General features: G+C 39.3%; 1 protein-coding gene across 2 annotated transcripts in view; it reads right to left on the bottom strand.

The window, feature by feature from the left end:
- The window catches only part of PDE11A (phosphodiesterase 11A), a 322202-nt gene that overhangs the window by 158435 nt on the left and 138395 nt on the right, over positions 1 to 25372 (bottom strand). Inside the window, exons 7-9 of one of the 2 annotated variants that reach the window (XM_045833325.1) lie at positions 11485 to 11560; positions 9097 to 9164; positions 8062 to 8154 (exon numbers count right to left, since the gene is read on the bottom strand). The exons of the other annotated variant lie outside the window; for it this stretch is intronic. Of the exons in view, the coding sequence (XP_045689281.1) occupies positions 8062 to 8154; positions 9097 to 9164; positions 11485 to 11560 (237 nt within the window). The remainder of the gene's footprint in view (positions 1 to 8061; positions 8155 to 9096; positions 9165 to 11484; positions 11561 to 25372) is intronic. 2 annotated transcript variants of the gene reach the window in all.

The raw sequence follows: 25372 nt of genomic DNA, 5'->3' as shown, positions 1-25372 counted from the left end.
CTGGAAAGAAGGTGCCCCAAACTCATTCCACACCTGAAAGTTAAAGTACTCACTGCCCATCTCTGCACTGTGTAAAAAAGAATGGTAAGACTTCATTAAAGAGAGCATTTTGGGAATTTCTTAGGAATTCTTGAGGATTCCTTCCAGAGAACCACCTGTAGAATGTAATATCTATTCCCAGGTGTGGTGTGGGATCTGGTACTTGATTCATGCCTAAACATTCTAAAAGTTAGTGGCCGGAAGGAAAGAGCTGCTTGGAGGAGGACCTCCATTTGTTTTGTCTAATGGCTGAAGATGTGAATTTTCCCATAAGCCAAATGGACTCATGAAAGATATCCAGGCTTAAAATGACTCTGACCATAGAAGCAACACCAGTGTCTATCAACAGATAAATAGATGAACAAAATGTGGTATACACATAAATGGAATAAAATTCAACCTTAATAAAAAAGAAATCCTGACATGTATGATAATATGGATGGATCCTGAAGATATCATGCTAAGTGAAATAAGACACAAAAGGACACATAAGTCACCAAAGGGCAAATGCCATATCATCCCACTTACAGTAGCCCCCTCTCCTTCATGAGAATGTCTCAAAATCCCACTGTGTGCCTGAAACCATGGATAGTATCAAACCCCAAAACTATGTTTTTTCCTATACATGCACACACACCTGTGATGAATTTTACTTTATAAATTAGGCACAATAAGATATTAATGATAACTAACAATACAATAAAACAATTATAGCAATATACTATAATTAAAGTTATGTGAACGTGGTCTCTCTCTCTTAGCAAATTGCACAAATTTCTTTTTCACAATTTCATGTAGAATAGAAGATTCATTCTTATTGTAGATCTTAATAATCTTGACATTCAATTTTTTTTCTTATTAAATTGAGAACTTTCACCTTTTCACTTGAAAGAAGCACTTTACAACTTCTTGCTGGCTTATCCACATTGCCAACATCACTACTCTTGTGCTTTGGTGCCATTACTAAGTAAAACAAGGGCTCCTTAAACACAGGCACTGGGATACCTTGACAGTCAATTTGATAACTAGAGAGGCTGCTAAGCGACTGATGCGGGGTGGGGGGCATCTACAGCGAGGGTACACTGGACGAAGGGATGATTCGCACCCCAGGTGACAGAGAAGTTTGGCATGAGATTTCATCATACTACTCAGATTTAAAATTTATGAATTGTTTGTTTCTGGGAGATTTCCCTTTAATGTGTTAGGATGTGGTTGACCACGGGTAACTGAAACCGTGAAACTGAAAGGTGAAACAGCAGATAAAGGGGCTGTTGCACATGAGCTATCCAGAGCAGTCAAATTCATAGACATCAGTCGAGTGTTGGTCGTCATGGGCGGGGTTGAAAGAAGAATGAGTGTTAGTGCTTGGCGGGCACAGAGCTTCAGCTGGGGAAGGGGAAAACGTTCTGCAGACGGATGCTGGTGATGGTTGTGCAACAATGTTAACGTACTTAATGCTCCTAAACTGTACACTTGAAAATGATAAGTTTTATGTTGTGTTTATTTTGCCACAATAAAAAAGATAAAAACAAAACAGATGCTGACCAAGACTACTTCCTGGAAGAGTAAAATGATCCCCACAGAGGAAAGTTCTGGATGGAAGCCAGAGACCGAGAAGAGACTGTAACCTGACAGTCCAAAGGGGCAAACCCAATCAGGAACTGCCGACGAGAGCCCGGCCCTGGTTCTCTGAAGGATTCCTGAAAGTAACTCGTGGTAAAAAGCGAACGTTGGTGTCTGACACTGAGGGTCCCAAAACCAGGTTCAGACAGCATCAGATATGAAAGACTCTGCCCTCTTCTCCCTCCTCCCTCTTTCTCCCCACTCCCGTCTTGTGGGAGGAGGTGAAGTGAGGAAGATAAAGAAACCCACTGCGACCTTTTCCTGACCATAAGCTTCCAATTCCAGGCAACGAGGAATCTTGGAGACTATTTCACAGCCAAGTGTGTCAGAAGAGCTGTGGAATCTACCAGAGAGTTCATCCAAGGGTGGGGAAGAATGATTCAACAGAGCAGTTTAAAGGAAGAGGGGTGGGAGAGAATGAAGTGACCTTCTGTTGGCATCCTATGAGTCTAGCTCTTTCAAAAGATTCTTTCCTTGGAGCTCAGGAGATTCTTAATGGGAAAACCATTTCTTTCATTTCACTCCGTCTTTCTTACTGTTAGGAAGCCAGGTTGGTCCCATAATCACCATCCAAGGAAATACCCTAGGGGACATGGTAAGTGGGAAGAGGTCCCTCCACAAGGAAATAAATAAAAACAATTTTATACTCATGGCCTATAAAGGGAGAAGGGAATCCAGAGGTGATCCTACCCAAGTCTGTGGCCAGCCAAAGTGGCTGCCAGCTTCTCCATCACAGCCCAAGCTTTGCCCTTTTGGAATATTGACATGGCAGACCAAAATAATTATTTGTGGCTGCACACATTCATTTATTTAATACACTTTTATCAAATATCATACTACTTAAAACACCAAAAGGAGTAAAAGATAAGACATGGTCACTTTAGTTAATATATGTTTCAGGAGAGGAAAACATACAGATTCACAATTAACTCCAATATAAGGCAACGAGAGGAACAAACGACCACCCCATTTTACAGGGTGGGACTAAAAGCTTTAGAGAGAAGACAACATTTAAATCAAGCTTTGAATGATGGAGCAATTTTGAGGGGAGATGCCATAATTGGAATAGATTATCTAAAGTGGGGAGAGTGTCAGAGGAAAGGTCAGGTGGTAGAGAAGCAGGTGGCTGATCTGCAGACTAAGATGTAATTGAGTTTGTAAGTAGCATAGAATACTCTGAGAAGAAAAATGAAAGCCAGGGGTGGGAAGACAGTTTGGTATGAGATTTCCAAGGGCCCCAAAGGCCAGAAAGTTCATAGTTTGATACATAATGGGGGAGTAATTTAAGGTCTATGAGTGGCTGAGTGATGCAACGTGAATTATGGTTTAGGAAGAACAAATAGAAGGCTATTAAAAGTGCTCAGTCAAGAGGTAATGAAGCCCTTAAGTAGGATCTCTGCTGTGGACATTGGAAAGGAGAAAATGGACAGGAGAAGATTGGGGAGATAGAATAAATGGGGCTTGGCTCTTGATTGCTTATGCCCTTTTCACGCCCTCTGTTTGACCCTCGTTCCTTCCCCCTTCTGATCATAAAGGTGGATAAGGTATCCCTTAACACACTGACTTATATTTCCTTGAAATTTTCTCATCAGTATTAGGTAAGGTTTTATTTGAAATATCTATGAAAGATACCCCAAAGGACAATTCTTGATGTTCAAAAATGAAGAAGCAATATTCTACATCTACACTTGTACTGAATTTTCCCTGTATTCAGGACTTATAGGTAAAGTTCCCCCCTTTTATCTTTGAGCCTTACCTCCAGAAAATGTAAACATACATTAGTATATTTCTTATTGAAGCTCCTGATTGCTCATGTAAAATGGAAGTCAGGATCATAAAGTTATTAAAAACAATTGTAAATTCCCCTCTTTGTTCCAATATTCAGTTTTAAGAGCATCCATGCTCTCTAAGAGCCTTAGAATATTAATTTTATAAAGTTTTAAAAAAATTTTAACAGAATTATGTAACTAAATTATGAGAAATTAAGAAAAGCATCTATCAAAATAATTGTGTTCATAATTCAATTGTTAAACGAACTTCAGATAGTGTATTAGTCACTTCACTTTTTAAAGGCCAGAGGGTAGAAAATATTTTGTGTATTTACATTATTTTTCACCATTTGTGGATAAAGCAAGCTGAAGTAGCCAGTACTGGGCAACAGGGCTGGGGCTCTCCGGCATGGCAAGTCTCCTTTGGAAGGCCAGTTGTCACTGGAGATACATAGCATTAGAAGACCTTTGTGGCTATTTTTTTTGACATGGGAAATTTTGTATTTGCATGCCTGGACTTTTCTGCAGAAACACATCAGATAACATGGACCACGGACAGCAGGCTTGCCCTGAGTGAGCAGTAGTTAGTGCGTAGTAGCGCGCTGAGCAGTAGCGCGCTGAGCATAGCAGCTCTGGTTGCAATGCCACTGGGATGCTTGCTGGCGTAAAATGGGGTGTGTCTAGGAACTAGGACATGGGGGTCTGTTTTCAGCTCAAATGTCAAGCAGAAAATGATCTTCCAGATAAAATGGACAAAATATCACACCTCCTCCCCAGCCTCTCAATCAGCACAGTTTTACAGCAAATCTTGGGCTGAGCAGACAGAACTCTGCAAATAAAGAATAGCACATGCTCTGATTAATAGAATAGCCAACTTTTATGAGGTGCTACTGTTACTAAACACTCTCGTTAAACACTCACCCTGCATTAGTTTATTTGACTGTTAAAACACCTTTCTTATCATACCCACTTAAAATATGAAAAAACTGGTAGTGGTTAAGTAGCCTCACCAAGATCAACAGTACTAAACCATCATCCAGTCCTAACCAGATTTATCAGACCAAGGTCAAAGACAAGGCTTTAAATCTTGTCCCTGCACTACCACTTACTTAGTTAAAGCCAGCAGCCTCTTTCTGTGGGGGGCATTGATGCCAAGCACAGCCTGTAGTAAACATGTACTTCTAGTGAGCTCTGAACATTTCGGTGAGCATTTGGAGATCATAAGCCTTCCCAGGGAATTTATCTGGAGAATATTTACTTCCAGAGGATGCACCAGTGGGGGTATTTTTATTTAATATGCCTAGGGGAAAGAATTTTTAAAACACAAGAGAGAATGTTGTGCTGTTTCTTTAGAGTCTCATGAACATGGAGGAAGAAATGCATTCATATTACCTCTCCAGACCACAAAGGCTTCTAGGGGGCTTATTGTCACTGGGGACCATTGGGTGTATTATTTCCCTTCACTCTTGTGTCCAACTGAAAAAAGGACACTGAAATAAAACTATAGGAATGAAAAAGCTACACTGAGACATAGATCTCCTTGGGCAAGATCAAGTAGGATAAAAACTGAAAAAATAAGCAAAAATGAGACATACAAGAAGAACCTGGCCAGACTCAAGTTGGGAATCTTCCTCTAGCCACAGTGGATAAAGGGGTCAGGCTGTCCCAGGTCTTTGGGGAGGAGCAAAGGACATGATACAAGGATAGCATTGCATGTGGTTCTGTCCCCCTTGGCTTGGGAGCTCACGTGCACTCTCTCTCTCTCTTTTTCTCTGTCTCTCTCCCTCCCTCCCTTCATCTCTTTCTCAGCTTTGTTGTTGTTGTAATTATTGTCTTACCTTTTAAGAATTTGCTGGACCATTTATATTCCTATAAAGTAGCCTAAGTACCTTAGTGGATTAGGCTAGTTATAAATACATAGATATAAGCAACATACTTTTAATAGAAATATTTATACTAATATTATATTATTAATATTCATGTATAATATTCATAAATATATAAATTTTAAAAATATATATTCACTCAGAAGTTAATATATGCTATAGTATCTGTATATTTCATTCCAGAGTTTGGATTTAGTAGCTCCCACAAGTCATTTTTTATTTTCACAAAGTCCTGAGATAAGAAATCCTTCCAGATATTCTTGAATGTGGATTCCTGGGCTAGAGGGGGTGGTATATGCCTGATCAATAGAGCCGAGAATTTAGTGTCTGGTGAGGTAGGGGTTGAGCGAAGGTGGGAGGGACAAATCCAAGATGGCAACACCCGCATTCTGACTGGGAATGCCACTTTTAACACTGGTACAAAATAATGCACACAGAACATATAAGTTCACACATATAGTCAACTTCTGAAAGGGTGGGATTGTCACAAGGCTCAGAGTTGTGCTGGACATTTGAGAGTGTCAGTAATAATTGTTGTGTCTAAAGAAAAGGTATCTGAGTTGCACAAACAAGAGGGTGTTCACTGTGAAGCCAAAAGAGCAATTCAGCGGTGAGTAGACTGTGACTACACTAGCACTTTCCAGGTGGAAGGATCTGTGGCTCTTGGGTGGGTGGGTGGGGGTGGGGAGAGAAAGGATTAGGAAGTGGTGCCAGTGAGAAGGCTGACTTTCATGGTAAATGACCACTCATGCTTCAACCCAGGTGTTTTAACCCCTTCGAAACAGGAGGAAGAGCCACTGCAAGTGAGGAGTGAGAATAGGGAGAGGTAAGAGACATGCTGTGTCCCGTGTATGTGGGTGTGAACCACACCATGGCAACATGAAGTCGGGTTTGGGTGGGGCTAGTGGACGGTGCGTCCTCCTTTCACTGTTACTAAGAATGACACAGTGGATGAGGCAACTCTGTGGAGATCAAGTTTGGTGACGGTGAAGGAGTCATGATTCAGTATTTGCTGTTCCAAATCCCTGTCCTTTGCTCTTTCTCCCAATCCATGGTGATTTCACAGTAATCAATATACTACTACCAGTGATAATGTAGTATAACGTTATTGCTATCATTTTATTGATTAAGTATTAAAATCTTCTCAAGCCTCATCTCATTTAATTCTCACAACTGAGGTGGGTGACAGAGTTGAGATCTGAAAACAGGTCTTAACACTCGGCCAGTTATCCCCATCGGTTGCTTGCATGTTTACAGTTCACCTGTGTATCAATTCATCCTGTAGATATTGTTTGTATTCCTTATTATAAAGATGTTACATGAAATAAAACAGAACTAGCTCAGAGAAAGAGCAAAAAAACAAAACAAAACAAAAAACCTTCCTTCATTCTTTAATTCTCTCCCTCCCTCCACCCAAAACCAGTTAATAAAAGCAACAACTAAGAACAATCTGACAGTGGGTGGGGAGATGGGAGGGGATAATGGAGGGAAGGGTTTTCAGGAACAACTATGAAGGACACAGGGACAAAACCAAGCAGGGGTGGAAGCAGGGGAGGGAGGTGGGAATGGCTGGGGTGGGGTGGGTGTGATGGAGGGTAAATGTAGACAACTGTACTTGAACAAAAAAAAAAATTAAAAAATTAAATACAATAAAAATGGTAAAAAAAGAAAAGAAAATTATGACAAATACTTTTTATTTACCACATCACTATTTTAAAAAATAAAATAAAATAAAATAAAATAAAATAAAATAAAATAAAACCACTCAGTAAATACTTCCTCTGTGCTCAACACCCTATTAGGCACTGGGAATAAGATTGCAAAATCGATACAAATCTCTGTGTTTCTGGAATTCACAGTCTACATGGGAGGAAAAAAAAGCAAAGTATGTAGATAAGTAACTATAATTTTATGTCTTATAAACTTCAAGTCCGAGTACTGCAAGTACCGTTGACTCCCCTACTGGTCCTCTCCCCTGGTTTCCTCTTTCCACCAGCACCTCCCTGGGTGCACAGAATGTTTTGAGGATTGAGTATGTCTTACATCATAGTGATCTATAAAGTATTATCTCAACATTGACATTTTATCTGCCCTAATTAGAAGCATTTCATAGACACAAAATCTTCTATAATAGTTACAAGAGCAGGGAAAAAATAGGTCTTGGGTCAAAACAAGCTGGGATTCAGGGGAGATAAGATCTATTCTTTTAGAACTGAGCAGGTCTGAGAGGAGATGTGGTGCGGGCCTGGGAAACAGGTCTGAGTGCTGAGGGGGATGTTGCGGGGGAGGGAGAAGGTGGGTAATGACAGAAGCAGCTTCCCCTGTCTGGGCCATATACCTTCCTAGGGAGGCATTCTTGCATGGCAAGAAAAGTTGTGCATTTCCAGAATAGCTATATATATTCAAAATAAGTTCCTAATGCACTTAAAATGCTGAGAAATTATTTCTGAATCATCACTTTTAATAAACCAATATTTAAAAATCTGTATTTAACCATACAACATGTATGGATGGGCTTCAATGAATCTATGAATTCCCTGAAATTATACATAAAACTGTGTGCACATGTGCTCTTCTAGAGAGGGTCTCTAGCTTCCACAAAATTCGAATTCATGACTCTAAAGTGATTAAGGCCCAATGAATAGAAAATTAAACACTGAGAAAGGAAGCCCCATAACCAGAATTTTTCTGTCATAAAGCCAGGGCTTGTCACCCCACAGTCCTGACTCAAACACCGCACTCACGTCGAGAGCCACCGACTGCTTGGCCCAGGACTTCTTCACCTGGTCGTACATGATCGTGTTGTTGATGCCCAGGCCACAGAAGATGACAAACGCCTAAGAAAGAGAAAGCCCACGGATTAAAAATCGCAATAGCTCATTGAATAATCTCATATAGAAGCAGGCAGTCACCAGCGATGGGCCCGAAAACACCACTTTACTGGACACAAAGGTAGGCTTTGGGAAAACATGCACATTACAGTACTTAATGACTGTGGTCACGTACAGCTTTATTGCTCACATTGCGCCTCAGAAAAAACAATTATTTACTGTCACTGTGGAGAAACGACTTCATGCATTTAAAAACATGCTTACAGACTGTTTAAATGTGTTCTTTTTTTAGGTTGTGGGCTGATTTTAGTAATTCCCTTCCATTTAACCAAAAGCAACCTCTTTCAGTAGCGAGCCTATAAAATATTTGGGTAAAGCAACTGAATAGACCCACAGTTAGATGTGAAGTGGAAGGAGGATTGGTTTAGAATGAGTTAGTGAAGAACTGTGAGGTATTCTCGGCTGAAGAAAACTAACCAAGGGGTTTTCACCGTGTTGGTGACTCGTTGGTCACTAGTGTAAAGTCCACAAGGAAGCCTGTTCAAGGCCCACCTCTCCGGCCCAAGGGGGCAGCCTGGAGTAAAAGGGGGCTTGTCAACACCAGACAGGTGACGACAAAACACCTGGCAGGGCTGGCCAGAGGTCTCACCACTCTGGCCACACCCAAACAAAGACAAGATAAGACAACACTTTGGGGAAGAGTGGGTAATTCAGTTCTGTAACAAAATTACGCTAAAAATAATCAATGGTCACAAAAGACTCTAAATAGTGAAAAAATCAAATCAAATCTCACCTAAGCATCAATATATTCTTTAACATTTCCTTTGAATTCTGTCACACTGTTTAAGTATAACGATAATTAACAATTATTTATCCTTACAACTTTGGGCAAGCTGCAACCAGGAGACTACTGGTGTCTCAACTATACCACTTGCTTAATTTTCTCACCTCAAAAAGTCGTTGATCTGCATCATCGAAAGGTTTTCCATCAAGTCTATTTAACACCTGAGCCACTCCTGTGGGAACAGTTTGGGATATGTGGTCATTTTCAGCACTGGACACTGTGTTACTACAATGCACAATTGTAAGCCCCAGCGGGCTCTAGGCCTCCTTTAAGTTATCTGCGACACCAGGTTAATCCCTGGTCTCTCTAGTACCTGTGTTCTCCACACAGCAGTTCGGAGGTGTCCTGAAGTGCAGGCTCCTTCCGGACTGTGATACTAGCTCTCAGCAAAGCCTGGAGTTCTACCAGGCATCCACCTGACTTCCTGAAAATGGTTTTCGAGATGACTGTGCACAATAACTCTGACAAATCTGCCATATATACACAGACATATACATACAGGGTGGGGCAAAAGTAGGTTTACAGTTGTTTGTATGGAAAATAATGCAATAATTATAAATTCTGTGTTTCACATACTCACTACGGTAAACCTACTTCTCACCCATCCCATATATATAACTGAATATATGTAAGTGTGTATATATACATATATAGCCACACACACACAATTTTTTATTTTCTCGGTTCCCAGGAGCACAGGTTTGAGTGAGGCTGGACCACGTGGCGGTTAAGCACACTGGCTCTGGAGTTACATGGTCTTGTTTCAAATTCCAACCCCACCCTGAGCTAGTTACCTAAATTGTTTAGCACCAAATTTCCTCATTTGTAAAATGGAGTTTAAAATATTAGCTATCCCAGGGCATTATAAAGATTAAATGAGATAATGTTTGAATGTCTGTAAAGCACATTATTCCACATGGAGTGAACATTCAAGAAATATTAGGAATGATGATACAGTTAACTCTCAAAGCAAGGTTAGGGCTGTGCTCTGCTACCAGTGGGGTGCACAGAATCCTAACAAACTCAATTCATGTGTCCTTCCTCTTTCCAAAGTTCATTTCCAGCATAGACCAGATGTTCTGGGGCATGACTATCAAAACCTACAAGTTTAACCAAAAAAACTCATCAATCCTATAAACTACGTCCCTGTATCCCCATTTAGAACAAACAAAACATAGCTGTAATTCTCTAGCATGCTTTTATTTTTCAAGACACGTAATTTCCCAACAAAGATATAAGGCATGATATGCTAAAAGATATATAATTAAATGCAAATTTTTTAATATGTAATAGGCAAGCCACAGTCTTAATTTTGAAAAAATAACAGATGTTTACTTTCAACTTAAATACATTTTAAACTCTATACATGATGTAATTCAATGCTTTGTATCAGGGGCTCCAATTCCCAAATCTTAGAATTCTTTTATGTCCAATAATGTACTAATTTTTCCTGTAAATTAAGCAAACTGATGAAAAAATTTCTCCTAGAAGTCAAGTCTGGACAACACTTACAGCGCAGTGAATTGGTAAGTAGCGGTGTCTCAGAGTCAAAGTGGCAAAGTTGGGGTAAACAAAGAGGCAGATGGAAGCACTGGTTACCAAATGCATTAGTTACCATATGTTTCTTAGGAAAAGCTCACTTTTCTCTGCACTTCAGCAATTTAAACTAATGCTTCCATCCTTCACAGCTTCTTTACCTCGCCCACTGCCCTCTTCTTGCCTAGACTGCTTTCTTAGTTTCAATGTTTTTCCCGAGTTTTTGAGGGGAGGGAAAGGAACGAGAGAAATTGGAAGCTGCTTTGGCCCACAATTCCCTTATTCTGGGGAAAGTGTAGCTTATTTCAAAATCATCTAGGCAGAAGAATGTATGTTTAGTATATGTCGAATACTCATGTTCTTTCTTCCTTTGCATGTAATCCATGTGCAAATGCATAGATGTAAATATGCAGACGCAGTGGGAAAGTCTGTACAAGGAGGTAGGAGGCCTGAGTTTTCTGACCTTGCTACCAACTCACTCTGTGACTTTATTCCTCTTTGTGCTTCCCCACCCTCTCTGCCTCAGTTTCCAAAGGGTGAGATGAGAGAGTCCCATTGCTTTCTGAGATCCCTTCCAACTTCAAAGTTATTGGTTCGTATTTAAAGGAACAAGTATTTGTTTATTGATCTGATTTATAATATTGAGTCATCAGGACTCTGCACTTATGAGATTATATAAGAGTTTGAGACATAAGTTTATGAATCCAGAACATAAAAAGGGAGAACACATTTAAAAAAAAGAAATAGGGTGGGAGTGGGGGGGGGGGGGAATGCAGGCAACCATAATGGAACAACAATAAAATAATTTAAAATTAAAAAAAATAAGGAAAATGTTTGTACTTACCTATTTAAATAAAATAAGTATATATTTTTGAGAGAAAAAAAGAAATAGGTGTATTTAAAAGTAAATTTGTATTCTTTAAAAAAGATGTTTCAACATTTAGGTAATGTCTTACCAATTATTTGGTGGTTGCTATTCCAAATAGGTACGCAGAGAACTGATCTTATATGAAAACCAGATATCTGGTCAGCCTAGAGTATAAGAAAGTAGTTAATTGAAATTAAGTATTACATACTTACTACTCTCTTACTACTCTTCATAGCAAATAGTCTTAAATACTATTTTAAAAACACATTATAATTTAGTTTTTAATGTATATACTTACCCGTCTCTTTTAATTTAAAGTCTCATAATGAACATCCTAAGGAAATCAAGCCCTAAGCAAATATGAATCATCCAAGGCACCCCACTCCAACACCACCTCCTCCATCTCCGCAGCCATAGGGAGCTGGGTGTAAGACTTTCCCAGTCATGATCAAACCACCAGACAAGGATTCAGGCAACAGTTTAGTTTTTGCTCTGAGTATTTAAAGCATTTTAATTACACCAGGGTTAATATTTCTCTTTGATTGGGCACATCTGTTAATAAAAATGTTTGAGTCTACAATGCTGCCATACATATATGAGGTCTGTCCAGCTATGTACTGTGAAAAATAGAGACATTTATTGAAGAAGATACAAGATACAAGAAACACTGAACACAGGACAATGATGCCTCTGTCCCCTTCAAAGTAGATTCCTTGGGACCTCACACAGTTCCCCCAGTTGCCATCAGCTGCCCTGTCATATTTTCCTGAATCTCATTAATGGTCTGAAATCTCTTTCCTTTCAAAGGTGATTTTAGTTTTAGGAAGAGGCAGAAGTTGCAGGGTGCCAAATCTGGGCTGAAGTGGGGCTGAGTCACCTGGGTGATTTGATGTTTCATCACAAAAACTGCATGAGCTATATAGTACACAAGCAATTGTGTTGCCATGATGAAGCTGCCAACCACCAGGTGCCCATAGCCGAGGCTTTCTGAATCATCCAAATAGTTTCCATGGAGGAATATTCAAACTTAACACAAAATTTGATGCAGACTCATTGCTCTACTCACTTAGTCATTTTGAATACAATAGCCACACAGTACACATGCTCACTCAACAGCATCTACCACCCCCACTGACTAGTACAGTGAAGTGGTTATTGTTCACACATGTGCATTCCAGTCCACTCTCCTTGGTTGCCAGGTTACATCAGTGTCATGCAAACCATTCCTGTTACATTAACAATGGCTGGACTTTTTCAGGACACACCTTGTATTTACTTTAAACACTCTATATTTTAAATTACTAATTTACTGTGTATGTTGTAAAAATAGTATACAAAAAATTAAAGTTGCAAAAAATAAGATAAATATAGAAGTTCAAAGATCTCCTTTTTGTACACTAATAGATTATCAGGAGATGACATATTTAAAATATGAAGGCATAATTATCAGCATCAAATAAACAGCATTCCTTAACAAGCATCACAATATTAAAACCAATGGTCCCTATTTGAACTGTTAGGTAAGAGCTACTAATGGAAAAGGTCAACCTGACATCCCAATACTATACAAAAAAATAATATATCAATATCTTACATCATGATAATTGGGATAAAAAGATATTATTATATTTTAAAATATTTATCGTAGAAGTTAAAACTACATATTTAAATATTTTGAAATTGGAATTTACACACCTAAATTTTATATTTCAGTTGTTTTGGTTTTCTTCTGAGAAATTAATTTTCCAGTTGTCTTCTACTCTTGATACCAATATGTTAGTTTCTTTGTTTTTTAGTACTTTTTTGGCCCTGTTCAAATAATATTTCCCTGCCCCTTCCTAGCTCATAAAGAAATTCTCCTAATCTTTCCATAGAATCGTTATTGTTTCAACTTTCACATTTAGATTTACACTCTAACTGAAAATGACTTTGGGATAGAGTGTAAACCAGGAGTCAAGAGTCTTTGTTTTAAGTGGATATCCAATTGACCCAGCACCATTTGGAGTTGAGGTGCAGGTAGAGAAGACTTCTTTGTACCACTCTGCAGCACCACTTTTTCATTAATCAAGATTTCATATCTGTTTGGACCTAGTTCTAGACTGTCTATTCTACTTTGCTGATCTATGTGTCTGTTCTTATGCCAATACCACACCTTCTTAAATAATAAAGCCTTAGACTAGGCCTTGATACCTGGTTAGTATAAATCCCCCAACTTTGTCCTTCTTCTTTAAGAATGTCTGGTTATTTTTTTGTCCTAGGCATTTCCATATTAATTCTAGCATCAACTTAAAGTTTACACACACACTAAAATTATTACTAGGAATCTATTGAATCTATCAATCAATTTGGGAGAGAACTGACATCTTTACAACACTGGGTCTTCAAATCCATAAATATCCCCTTATTTGGAGTTCTTAAAATTTCTCTAAGCAAAATTTTATAGTTTTCTATGTAGAAGCCTTACACATAATTTGTTATAGTTATACTTTGTGTTTTAAAATTCATGTTATTGTAAATGTATTAGTAATTTATTTCTTTCTAAAAAAAGATTTTTAAATTTATTTTTAGAGAGAAGAAAGAGAGAAAAAGAGGGAGAGAAACATCAAAGTGAGAGGAAACATTGATGGGTTGCATCTCCTACATGCCCCAACCAGGGACCGAAATTGTAACCCAGGCACATGTCCTGACTGGGAATCCAACCCCAACTTTACTTTGCAGGATGATGTCCAACCAACTGAGCCACACCAGTCAGGGCAGTAATTTATTTTCTAATGCTTTCTATAGCTATATAAAAATATAATTGGTTTTGTCTATTGAACTTGCTTTCATAAATCTTGCTAAATTCAATTATTAACTTCAATGTGTCATCTGTAGTGTTTTGGATTTTCTAGGAACATCATGTTATCTTACTCTTAAATTCTATGCCTTTTAATCATATAATTTTAAAGCATGTGCATTTTTCAGCTTGTTAATGGGATTAACTACATTGATTGATTTTTAAAAATTCCAGATCCCAACAAAACCAAACCAAAAACACGCGCACAAATCATTGATCCAGGGCACTCCTCCAGCATTTGTTTATTTACCACCTCCTGCACACCAGACACATTGCTGGGTGCTAAGGACATAAAAATGAATTCAGATAGTTATTACTCGTGATGATCTATCTCACAGGCTAGTAAAAATACTAATAGTTAAGATAAAATGAGAGTCCAGGTAGAGAATGTTCAAAACATTATAGAAAACCCAGCAACTGACTGTGGTTAGGGAAATTAGGAACAGCTTTTGGCTCTTAAAAGTGGGTTTTCAAAGGCAAGGATGACGGTGATGATGGTAAGCTGACATTTACTGGATATTCCCTCTCCGTGTCTGGCACCCTGTTCAGGTATTTCCTACATTTATTATGAGGTTAACATCCTCCCTTATCAGAAAAGACTTAGAGAAATTAACTGCCTTGCAAGTGAAGAGACTGGCTCAAAGGAAGCCAGACAATAACAAACATCCATCAACTTTATCTTCCACAAGAACAACATGGTTTTCTTCCACTCCCTAAGGATAATGTCTACATTACAGCAATGCTGGTGAGCATAAAGAGAAGGAAGTCAATTTTAGAGAAGTCTGCAAGGTATCTCTACAGCCTTGGGCAAGCCAGAGCTGCACTAGAATGGCCGTGTCTGTTTTGTTTTACTCAAGGTCATACGAATTGTGGGTGGTTCTCAACAGCACCCAGCAGTGAGCACAACTGCTTCTGCCAACTCTGGGACAGCTGTAAGCTCTGTCTAACCTCCCCTAGGAAATCTGAAGCAGCTGAGGAAAGAGGTCACAGGTCAAAAAGCAAGGGAAGGTGCAGTGAGCACGAGAAACAAGGACAGAGACAGTTTGAGAGGCTGGTGGTGAGAAAAACAAAGCTTAGGCTATCAGTGAAGTGAAAGAGAATTTTTTTAACTGCAAATCATTGCAATTTCCCAAAAGAATTTTTCAGTCTGGGAAGGTGGGAGTTGTGTTCTCCCATCCCCACAAAGGGTAATTAATATAGGGGCTTCTGGTTTGAGTGAGGGTGGTAGAGTTCCTTGAGGAGGAGAATGCAGGAAGTTTGAGGGAAAATATACCAAGTTTAGACTGGCACACATGACAATTGAGAGGACAACTGGTGAGAAAGAAGAGCAAGAAACACTAATCTTGGAGTCATCAGCCTCTGGTGTTAATTGAGTAGGTAAAATCACCAAGGGAGAGCATGTCCGAGAAAAAGACACACACACAAAAGGATAAAAAATGGAACCTGAGAGGACACAATATTTAGAGCAGGAAGAAGAAGGTGGAGTTAGTGACAGGCATGGAAAAGAACGCAAAGCTCATACTCTAACCACAAGGCCTTATAGCATTTCTAATGTGTCAAAGCATTACTGCAACCTTTCTGGAAATAAACATATTGACATGTACCCAGAGTCTAAAAGAGTACACATACCCTTTGACTTACCAATGTTGTGTCTAGAAGTTTATCCTATGGCAATTATCATAGCTGCACACAAAAGGTTACTTATAAAGGTGTGAACCATAGCATTACTTATGATAATGACAGGTTAGAAATAACCTGACTATTCAACTGAAGGGAGTTGGCTACATAAATCCCAGCACATCCACACAATAGGATATTATACACCCCATTAAAATTATACTAAGGAAGAATATTTGTTAACATTGAAAATTTTAATATATTGAGTGACACTGTCGGTATCCGTGGGTATATAAACATATCATATACTTTGGGAAATCCTGGAAAAATTATAGCCACAACAGTTCCTTTTGAATTATTTGCCTGTGGGAGTTTTGTTTTTTACTTTTTAAATAGGCTTTATGTTTTAGAACAATTTTAGGTTCACAGCAAAGTGAGTACAAGTACAGAGATTCCTCACATCCCCGTACCCCACAAGGGCACCTCAACACCCTCACATCGCTCGCCGAGTACTGCATTTGTTACACGGATTCACCCCCATAGACGTGCCATTGTTACCCACCGTCCCTAGTGTACTTTAGGGTCCACTCTTGATGCTGCACATTCTGTGGGCTTTGACAACTGTTTAATAACATGTGTTCAACACCACAGAGTCATTCTGAGCCGTTTACTGCCCTAAAAATCCGCTGTGCTCCACCTATTCATCCCTTTCTCCCCACTCATTTCTGGCAACCAGCGTTACATTCCCCTGCAGCTTTATTGAAGAATAATTGGTAAAATTGTAACATATTTAAAGTGCATAACAGGTTGTAATGTATATGTATACATTATCAAAGAATTCTGTCCATGGGAATTTTAAAATTACTGTTTCTGTTTTCTAAATGTTAGATAATGAATTACTTGTACACAATGAAAAATTATTTTCCAAATAGTGGAACTAAGGGGGAACAGCAGTGTCCAATGTTGCAGAGAAGTCAAATGGAGGAGCACTGAAAAATGGGCTGTTGAATTTAGCAACCCAGAAAGATAATGGAAGGCAAAGGTAATCAAGAGAAGAAGATTAGAGGTCAGGAACACAAGTGAGGAGCTCTGGAGCAGGGAAAGGCCACTCTGAGAGAACAGAGCTGCTTCAGTGCAGTGCTAGTCTTCTGTGGGCTGGGCACAGGAGGAGGGGACAGGCAACAGAGAATGCTGAGTGTCTTTAAATCACCTGACTGTGGCCGGGGGATGGAAGTGAAGCCAGCGCTAACTCACTTTGAGAGTGGGGACGAGGGGATGCTGATATTAGTTAGCATGCTTGATGAGCTCAGCAAGCTAGGAGAGGGGAAGAAGAAAGGATGGCAGAGTATGATAATTAAGGCAATCCCCTAGTTGTCTATTTGTGTCAATGGCTGTTGTTTCTGGAAAGTTAAACTAATCCAGGTTAGTTTAAATGGCAAGGCCCCGGGAGCATGGGGTTGAAGGGGAAGATAAATGAAGCTCATCGTAGAGTAACAAGACCTCTAAAGAAAGAATCGCAAACAGGGACATAGAGGAGTAAGAAAGTATGAAGGAAAGAATCAACTCTGTTCATCAGATAACCCCAGCTCTCCAGGTCACGTCTGTCAGCGGAGCTCAAGAATATCTACCAGCCTCTTGACCTCAGCCAAGTCACCAAAACTCTCCATGCCTCAATTTTGTCATCAATATTTATCTCCTGCAAGCAAAATATTAACATTGGCTATCTCCAGGTTTTTGGCATTATCTTTGCTTCTTTGTGATTTTTTTTATTTTTCAAGCTGTTTTATAGGAATATGTGTGTGTGAGGGTTTCAGAATTTGTAAGGTGTTTTGCAAATGCAAATATTACTAATATTGAAAGGAACACTTGCCCCCAAATATCTGCCCCACTGTTCTAAAGGGTTCCTGCTCACTCATTCTCAGTTTAAAATTCACATCACTAGAATCCCACACATTAGGCTACGGGAGACTAAGCAGCCTTCCGAGGGAGTTACAGTTAAAATAAATACATTATCTGGGAGTGCTTAGTTCTTTCCATTTAAAGAGATGTCTTCTTAAAAATTTTGCCAAGTCTCTGACCTCAATGGGTCTTTCCAGTTAACAGATCTCATTAAAGATGGTTTATCTCTAGGAACCATAAAAACATATTTGTCAATGTGTTTCCTTTCCCTAGAAAGATATGTACAACCTTAACAGTAATCCCACACAAAACTTTATCCCCCAAACACCCATCTACTGGAGAGACATTACGGTACTAGGACAAACTGAGAGAAGTTTCCAGTCAGACATTTGATTTTCTTGAAACAACAGAGAGGAAGTTTCTATTTATTATTATTATTATTATTATTATTATTATTATTATTATTATTTATTGATTTTAGAAAGAAAAAAGAAGGAAGAGAGAGAGATATTGATTTGTTTTTCCACTTATTTATATATTCACTGGTGGATTCTTGTAAGTGCCCTAGCCAGGGATTGAACCCATCAAATCCACAGCCTTGGTGTATTGGGATGACCTTCTAACCAACTGCGCTACCTGACTAGGCAGAGAGACAGTTTCTTTTTGTCTACCTGATGTGCACAACGGGGGCAGAGGGGGGTGGTGCGGAATCAGTCCTAATGACTCCTAGAACACTGCCTACAAGTGACTCCTTAAGTTCCTGACAAAAGCATTCCTAAAATAAAATAACTTACCTTTGGGCTTAGAACTGAGTACTGTCTCCACAACCTGTGTAACAATCTGCTTGACTCTTGGAACCATGGGACTCCTATGTGTCTTCACTACCCACAGCTACCCCATTCTATATCTTATTCACATTTTAGTAATCTTCCTAAGCTCCCCCCACCTCCTGGTCATCTGGAAATCTTAAATCCATTCTCTAGGCTTCTCTACCAAACCCTACTCTTTGGGAAGAATCTCAAACTGGCCTACCCTAAGTATCAAAACTGGGAGATTATCAGCAGCAAATGTATTTCCACAGATCCCTAGAGCTCTAACTCTTAATGGACTCAATTTTGCACATCCCCCTTGGCAACAGAAACACAAGTGATAGACCAGAAGGCATTACTGAAAATAGACAGACAATGGACTGTCCCGCCAGGCTAGCGCTCAGCATCCCAGATTGCAGGCGTGTTTTGCTATTAAGATCTGACAGGTGAAATGGGTTTTAGTACTCTATGTCAAAGGATCTCAGAGCCTGGAGCCCCATTATCCTTAAGTGCTCATGACAAAGGTAAGAACTACTGAGTTGTCTATAACAGGCTTTAATAATAATAATAATAAAGGTCATAGAAAGAACTTCATATGGAAGAACTATGTGGGATTGAAGAATAACAGACTTAGGGTCATGACACAGTTTTAACTGTGTAAGTCTCGGCACTGGCCACCTTTGGGAGAGGACAGCTGGGTGCTGATGGATCTCCCACTGCTCCTGAATTTGTAACAGATACATAGACCACCAAAACATCCATGTGTAAAGCCTGCTCTACTTTTTATTGTAGTTATTTTCTGCCATTCCCCTTGCTGGACCTTTCTTATGTAAATGTTGAGTCCAATTGTTCATTCCTGTTGCAGCCAGAAAACAAGCCCTTCACATAAGGGCTCTGAAATTCCCCCCATCAATATACTAATGGAAGAAAATATTACATTAAGCAATAGAATATTGTACCTCATGTTGGCTAAATGATGGCTTGGTGTGCATTAGTGTATTTGTTTTAAGGTGTTCTTTTGAATCTGGTATGAAAAGAAGAGCAGAAAGCTTCACAAATGATGTGCTATTGGGAGCTGAATTCTTAAGCACAATGCCAACTAAAGCAAGGCCAGAATAATTGTTTCATGGGGAAGCTATTTGCAAATACAGTATGCACTCTGAGAAGCTACTTGATGCCATGGCAAGTCATCTGCAAATGCACTTCGTGTGTGTGCTGTTAGGACAATTCAGGCTAGGAACTTAGAATCAAATCCAAGCAACACTCCATGCTGGCAAGGGTACATAGACAGTAATCTATCTGAATTCCCCAAAGACAGAGCAAGGCTCATAGTTTTTAGAGGGCTCACAATAGCCTGGTAAAATATAAAATAGGAAGGGTCTAAAATTTTAAAATATCTTTATAAGTTTACCTGGTAATAAAAATAACATAAATACGTGTGAAATTTTTAAGTAAAAAGAAAAGTTCTAATCTTCCTGGCTGGTAGAGCTCAGTGGATTGAGTGCAGACTGTGAACTAAAGGGTTGCCAGTTTGATTCCCAGTCAGGGCACACTCCTAGGGTGTGGGCCAGGTCCCCAGTAGGGGCCACATGAGAGGCAACCACACATTGATATTTCTCTCCCTCTCTTTCTCCCTCCCTTCCCCTCTCTCTAAAAATAAATGAATAAATTTTTTTTAAAGTTCTAATATTATCATCTCTGGAGATGACAACTGTTAACTATTTGGTGTAAGTTTTTCTTGATCTTTTCCTACAAATATATATGTTCATACATCAATTTATACTATATTTAACAATAGTTAATATATTTATCATTAACAATACTGAACAATATTCAACATCTACTGTGTACTAAACATTGTTTTAGTTGTTGAAGATATATCAGTGAACCAAACTGACAAAATCCTCACCTTTACTGAGGTTACATTCTAGTGAGAGTAGACAGATAGTAAACAATACCAAAAAAATACATAAATAAATTATATGTTAGAAGGTGTTTGGAATTGGGGGGGAAATAAAGCAGAATAACAGGGATTAGGAATACCAAGGGTGCCAAGCCTTACTAACAAGTAATATCTGACTGATGACTTTAAAGAGATGAGGATGGTGAGTCACGCAGCTTTGGGGAAAGAGTATTTTAGCTGAGGGAGTAGCCAGTGCAAAGGCCCTGAGGTGGGTGTGTGAGCGGCATGTCTAGAAATTACAAGGAGACCAGTGTGGCTACAGAAGTTTGAGTGAGGGTTAGGGGTGGAGAATCAGATGCTGGATTGTGTAGGGCATTGTAAGCCTTCAAAAGAATTGTAAATTTGGTTTTTACTCTAGTGAAATAAGGAGACATTGAAAAGTTTGTGGGCAGAATTGTGATATGATGCAACTTAAAGTTTAAAAGCATGGATAATCCCTTCCCAGGGAGTGAATGCCTGATAAAACTACAAAATCCACAAACACAATCGCCCATGAACATGAGTGTTTCTTAAGCCACTATAAAAAAATATAATCAGTTTTATTTAGTTGGTCATTTCCATCTTCTATCTTTTTCAAGGATCACAATGTCTTGAAACAGAATAAACATATCCTGATCTTCATAAGGTTGCGAAATTTAGTTCTGGCTCTGTAACTATCTTATATGACCATTCTGTCATAATTTTCAATCCATAAACTAAGGAGTTTGGCCATAAAACCATGTGTGCTATCAAGCCCAGCAGGCACCACTCCTAAGAGTCAACTCAAACAGGCAGACAGAATGTGAGTAATCACTGTGGCTCGTCCTCTGAGGTACTCTGTTCACCATGAGGAGAGAACTCCATTAAGTATTTAACACAATCACAAAGAGAACACCCAGCAGGCGGACAGCTATGATTACTTGCCCCATAGCCCTCGCAGCTGGCACCTGACAGCACCTGGGATGAGCTTTATATCACATTAGAAACATCCCTTTGTAGCTTTTATCAAAAGAAAGACCAACCGTTTCAAAGCCGAAATTTCAAAATAAAGATCATTCACTTGTTGCATAATTTTGGGCGGAATTTCAGAGGAATTCCCAAAAGTTATTTGAAGGCAGAAAATTCACAGGAATTGGAAATCTACTTTACAGTTTAATGCATAGCTTGACAGACTCAATTATCTTTTGTTAAATAGCAGAAAATAGCTGCTGGCATCATGAATTCTCAAACCGGCAGGCTTTGTGTGTTCGTTGCAGTTGGAGAACTACCAAATGTACAGGAGAGGATGTGTTGGGGTCAGCTCCTGCAGTTAGAGATCTGGAAAATCCACAAAAAGGTCCTTTGGGTCAGTCCTTTATAGCTGCTGCTGAACAAGTTCATTCGTGGAGAAAGGAACACCCAACCCACTGCTGCTGGTTGGAAACATCCACCGGTGCCTAATTAACATGAGGAAAACCTAAACTTCTACTGTATTAAGTCACAGAGGTTTCGGGGTTTATCCATTTTCTGAACTGACAGTAGTTTGAAGGTAGGCACCAGAGCTGTGTTTGAAATACACTGACATGACTGGCTTTTAGCTATATGTTTTAAGGACTGGTGGGTTGGTTGGGCCTGGACAAGCCAGTGAGCCCCTGGAAGTTGATTACCCCTGATATACTAGGTGACCTCACCCCTGGATGCCTGACCACTCTTGTGAAGAGCCGGGTCTGCATATCGTTTGCCACTATAAGGGAGGATCTGGTGGCCATCTCTCCAAGGCAGCCCAAGGCCACAGGACATGCATCCAGCCTTCACCACCTGCTGACACCTTTTATTGCTTCTCTGCTGTCCAGAAAAGACAAGACCTCACTTTCCTGAAGGTCTAAATGCTGTTGGACTATTACTATAGCCCTTCTTTACTGTAAACAAATAATCAGTCTTAACTCCCTTTTCAGGTAGAGACTTTTCTATTCCTTCCTCCCTGTGTCTCTGGAGGAAGAGGACACTGAAGCTGGCTTGCCCACGGTCCAAATTCTGCTGGTCTGCAGCTCTGTGTAAAGGCTCCCTCAGGTAAAGAAAAGAATTTACTTTTAGCATCTCCCTGGAACTAAATGACTAGTCCGCAATCAAGCTAATATCTTCACCTGATATTTATATAGGACTCCAATGTTTACAGAACGTTTATACAGAGTTTTACGTATTATAGTTTGTAGGTAAGCAGTATGCCCCAGACTACTCAGCTGGTAAATGGAGCAGTCAGGACAAAAAGCTAGGTCTGCCAGCCACTGAGTTCATGTGCCTGTATGGAGAGAGGGAGGAAGGGGTGGTCGCCCTATGGCCCAGGCAATCCTCAGCAGGGGATCCCCGCCTGCCAAGACCATGCAGGAAAAGAGAATTGAATTAGGAATCAGAGGCCCAGAGCCCTTCCTCAAGGAAGATGTGTGGCCTTCGGCAAGCCACTTCAGCCCTCCGAGTCTTTGGTTTTTTCACCTGTAAATCCAAGAAATCTCTAATATTTCTGTAATTGAAAGTTGATATATCTATAATATGAAACCTCAGAACAAAACCAATCCACTTTTGGGTGTTCCATTCCCAAAGTAGTGACATTGTTGATGAACTGGAGTCCTTTTTCCTGCTCAGTTAAAATTCGGGTAGCCAGAATTAGTTATTGAGCCATGGAGAAATTTAGCATAGGTGCCAGTGTTCGGGGTAATTGTGTTTCTGGCATTATGTTGCTCTATGTTGAGAAAATCTGTAGGAAAAAAAGGAATACTTTAAAACAATTCCCTGTACTACCTCTGCAAATTACCATTCTTGTTTACCAACCTCAAACTATTCAGGGAAGTCAGCGAATGCAGAGAACAAAAAAAGCAACTACTTTTCCCAGTGGAGATAACAATTAGTCATTAATCCTGCATTTTTAAAAAACTGCTCCCTTATATTCTATTGCTATAAATAATGACTCAGTTGTGATTATTGGGGAAAAATATGAATCTATGCACCAGACCCTAGAAGAGAGGACTCAGACTTTTGCAGGAAGTCAATACCATTCTAAAAGATACCCTCTGTGGCAAGGATAATTTTAGAATTACTTTTAGTGAAACAATGAATCAATTGCATTTTGTCATGGCATTTTTTTTGTCTTGAGAGAAATAACATGTTAATAAAAAATATCTGAAAATGGTCATCTTTATTTTATGATCTATGTCATCTTCCATCAGTCCTTGTGGGGAGAAGCTTTCAGCCTCTTAGCCTCTTGGGGCAGTGCTGTGGCTCCCTCTGAACTCTGTTCCATTATAACACCAACGGTTGACATTTGTTACTGAGGCAACAAAGTAACAAATAATTTTGCTTTTCCTGGTGTGATACACAGCACACACAAACCCCCCCACACACACACAGACCATACACACACATTTGTAGGACAAATCTACTAAATGCCTATATTTAGGCATCCCTCTCTCTTCCCTTCCTTCTCTCATCTTCATTTGTATTGATTAGCTCCTTTCTATTTTTTCCTTAGCTCAAAAAGGGAAACATAAAATGACTTTAAATTCTAGTACCATGTAAAGACAACATGGAAAAATCGTGGCATGATGCATCTTAGGATTTGTATTTAAAATCCAGTATGCACTATATGGTAGATTGAAGGCATTTAGGTGGAAAGCCAGGAAATAATTATGATCCAAACACACATTTTATTTTATCATAGAGTAGAATGTGATTTCACAACACAGTCACTGCTTAACCAACCACAGTTTACTGTCTTCAGACATCATTGCTTCTAACTACTAGATCAGGGCATGAAATTTTTATGCTCAGTCCCACAGAAATAACTGTTGCATTTTTGCTCAATGGTCCACATTATTCTTTTTAAGGACCATTGGAGCAGCCAGACACACTGGAAGGGACTGTAGAGTGTGGAGGAGATGTAAATCGCGGCATCACCAGTCAGGGAGAGAGGTGGTGAGATCTGCCTGTGGACACAGGATCTGATATGTGCAAGCTTGCCATATTGTAGGACAAAGAAGTATTCTTGAAATATTAGTTGTGCTTACTACACTGCAGTTTTTCATGAGAAAAAAATAATAATTGGACAAGAATTTTCTATTTCCTGCCAAGGGGAAGACACTTATTGCCTACAACGAACATGTCATTGTCCTAGACAGTGCTAGAAAAGCTGTTGCACCTGTGTACTTAGAGACATGTACAAGAATGTCCTTGGCATTTTATATGTAACCGCAAAACGCTGAATCCAAATGTCCATCAACACTACGGTGGATAAATAACGTGAGGCATATTCATACAGTGGGATACTTTGCAACAGTGAAAATAAATGAATGAAATAGAAATTCAAGAGACTTGGGAATATTTGTTGAATAAAAAAAAGCAAGCCACAGGAAAACATATGCAGTATAATTCAATTTATATGAACTTTAGAGATATGCAAAATATAACAATGTATGCTGCAGGGATTCAAACCTATGCAATGAAACTATATAGAAAAATAAAAGAATGCTAAATTAAAATTAGGATAGTGGTTACCTCTGAGAGGAAAATAAAGGAGATGGGATTAGTGAAGATCAATATAAAGATTCAAAATAATGACCATGTTACTTTTCTTAAACTGAATGGTGGTTATTTACTGCATCATATTTTGTTACACCTTTACATAGGCCTTTTGAACCAATTTTTTTAAAGTGGTGTAATTTGTTGATTTTTTTTTCTTTTCCAAAATTTGACTTCGTGGTCCACAGCTAAGACCAGAATAACAGTAATCCATACCAAATCTGGTGCTATCATGTGGGGAGGCAATCGGCCATCAGCCCTCGACATCTAATGTGCTGCCTTTGTGACAATGAATTGGCAATGCACCCTGTTTCTGCATAGAAAG

The sequence above is a fragment of the Phyllostomus hastatus genome, unplaced genomic scaffold (genome assembly GCF_019186645.2).
Source record: "Phyllostomus hastatus isolate PE091 unplaced genomic scaffold, TTU_PhHast_1.1 phas_contig_1, whole genome shotgun sequence".
In the NCBI taxonomy this organism is placed as follows: Eukaryota; Metazoa; Chordata; class Mammalia; order Chiroptera; family Phyllostomidae; genus Phyllostomus; species Phyllostomus hastatus.
This window is presented reverse-complemented; position numbering and strand designations above follow the sequence as displayed.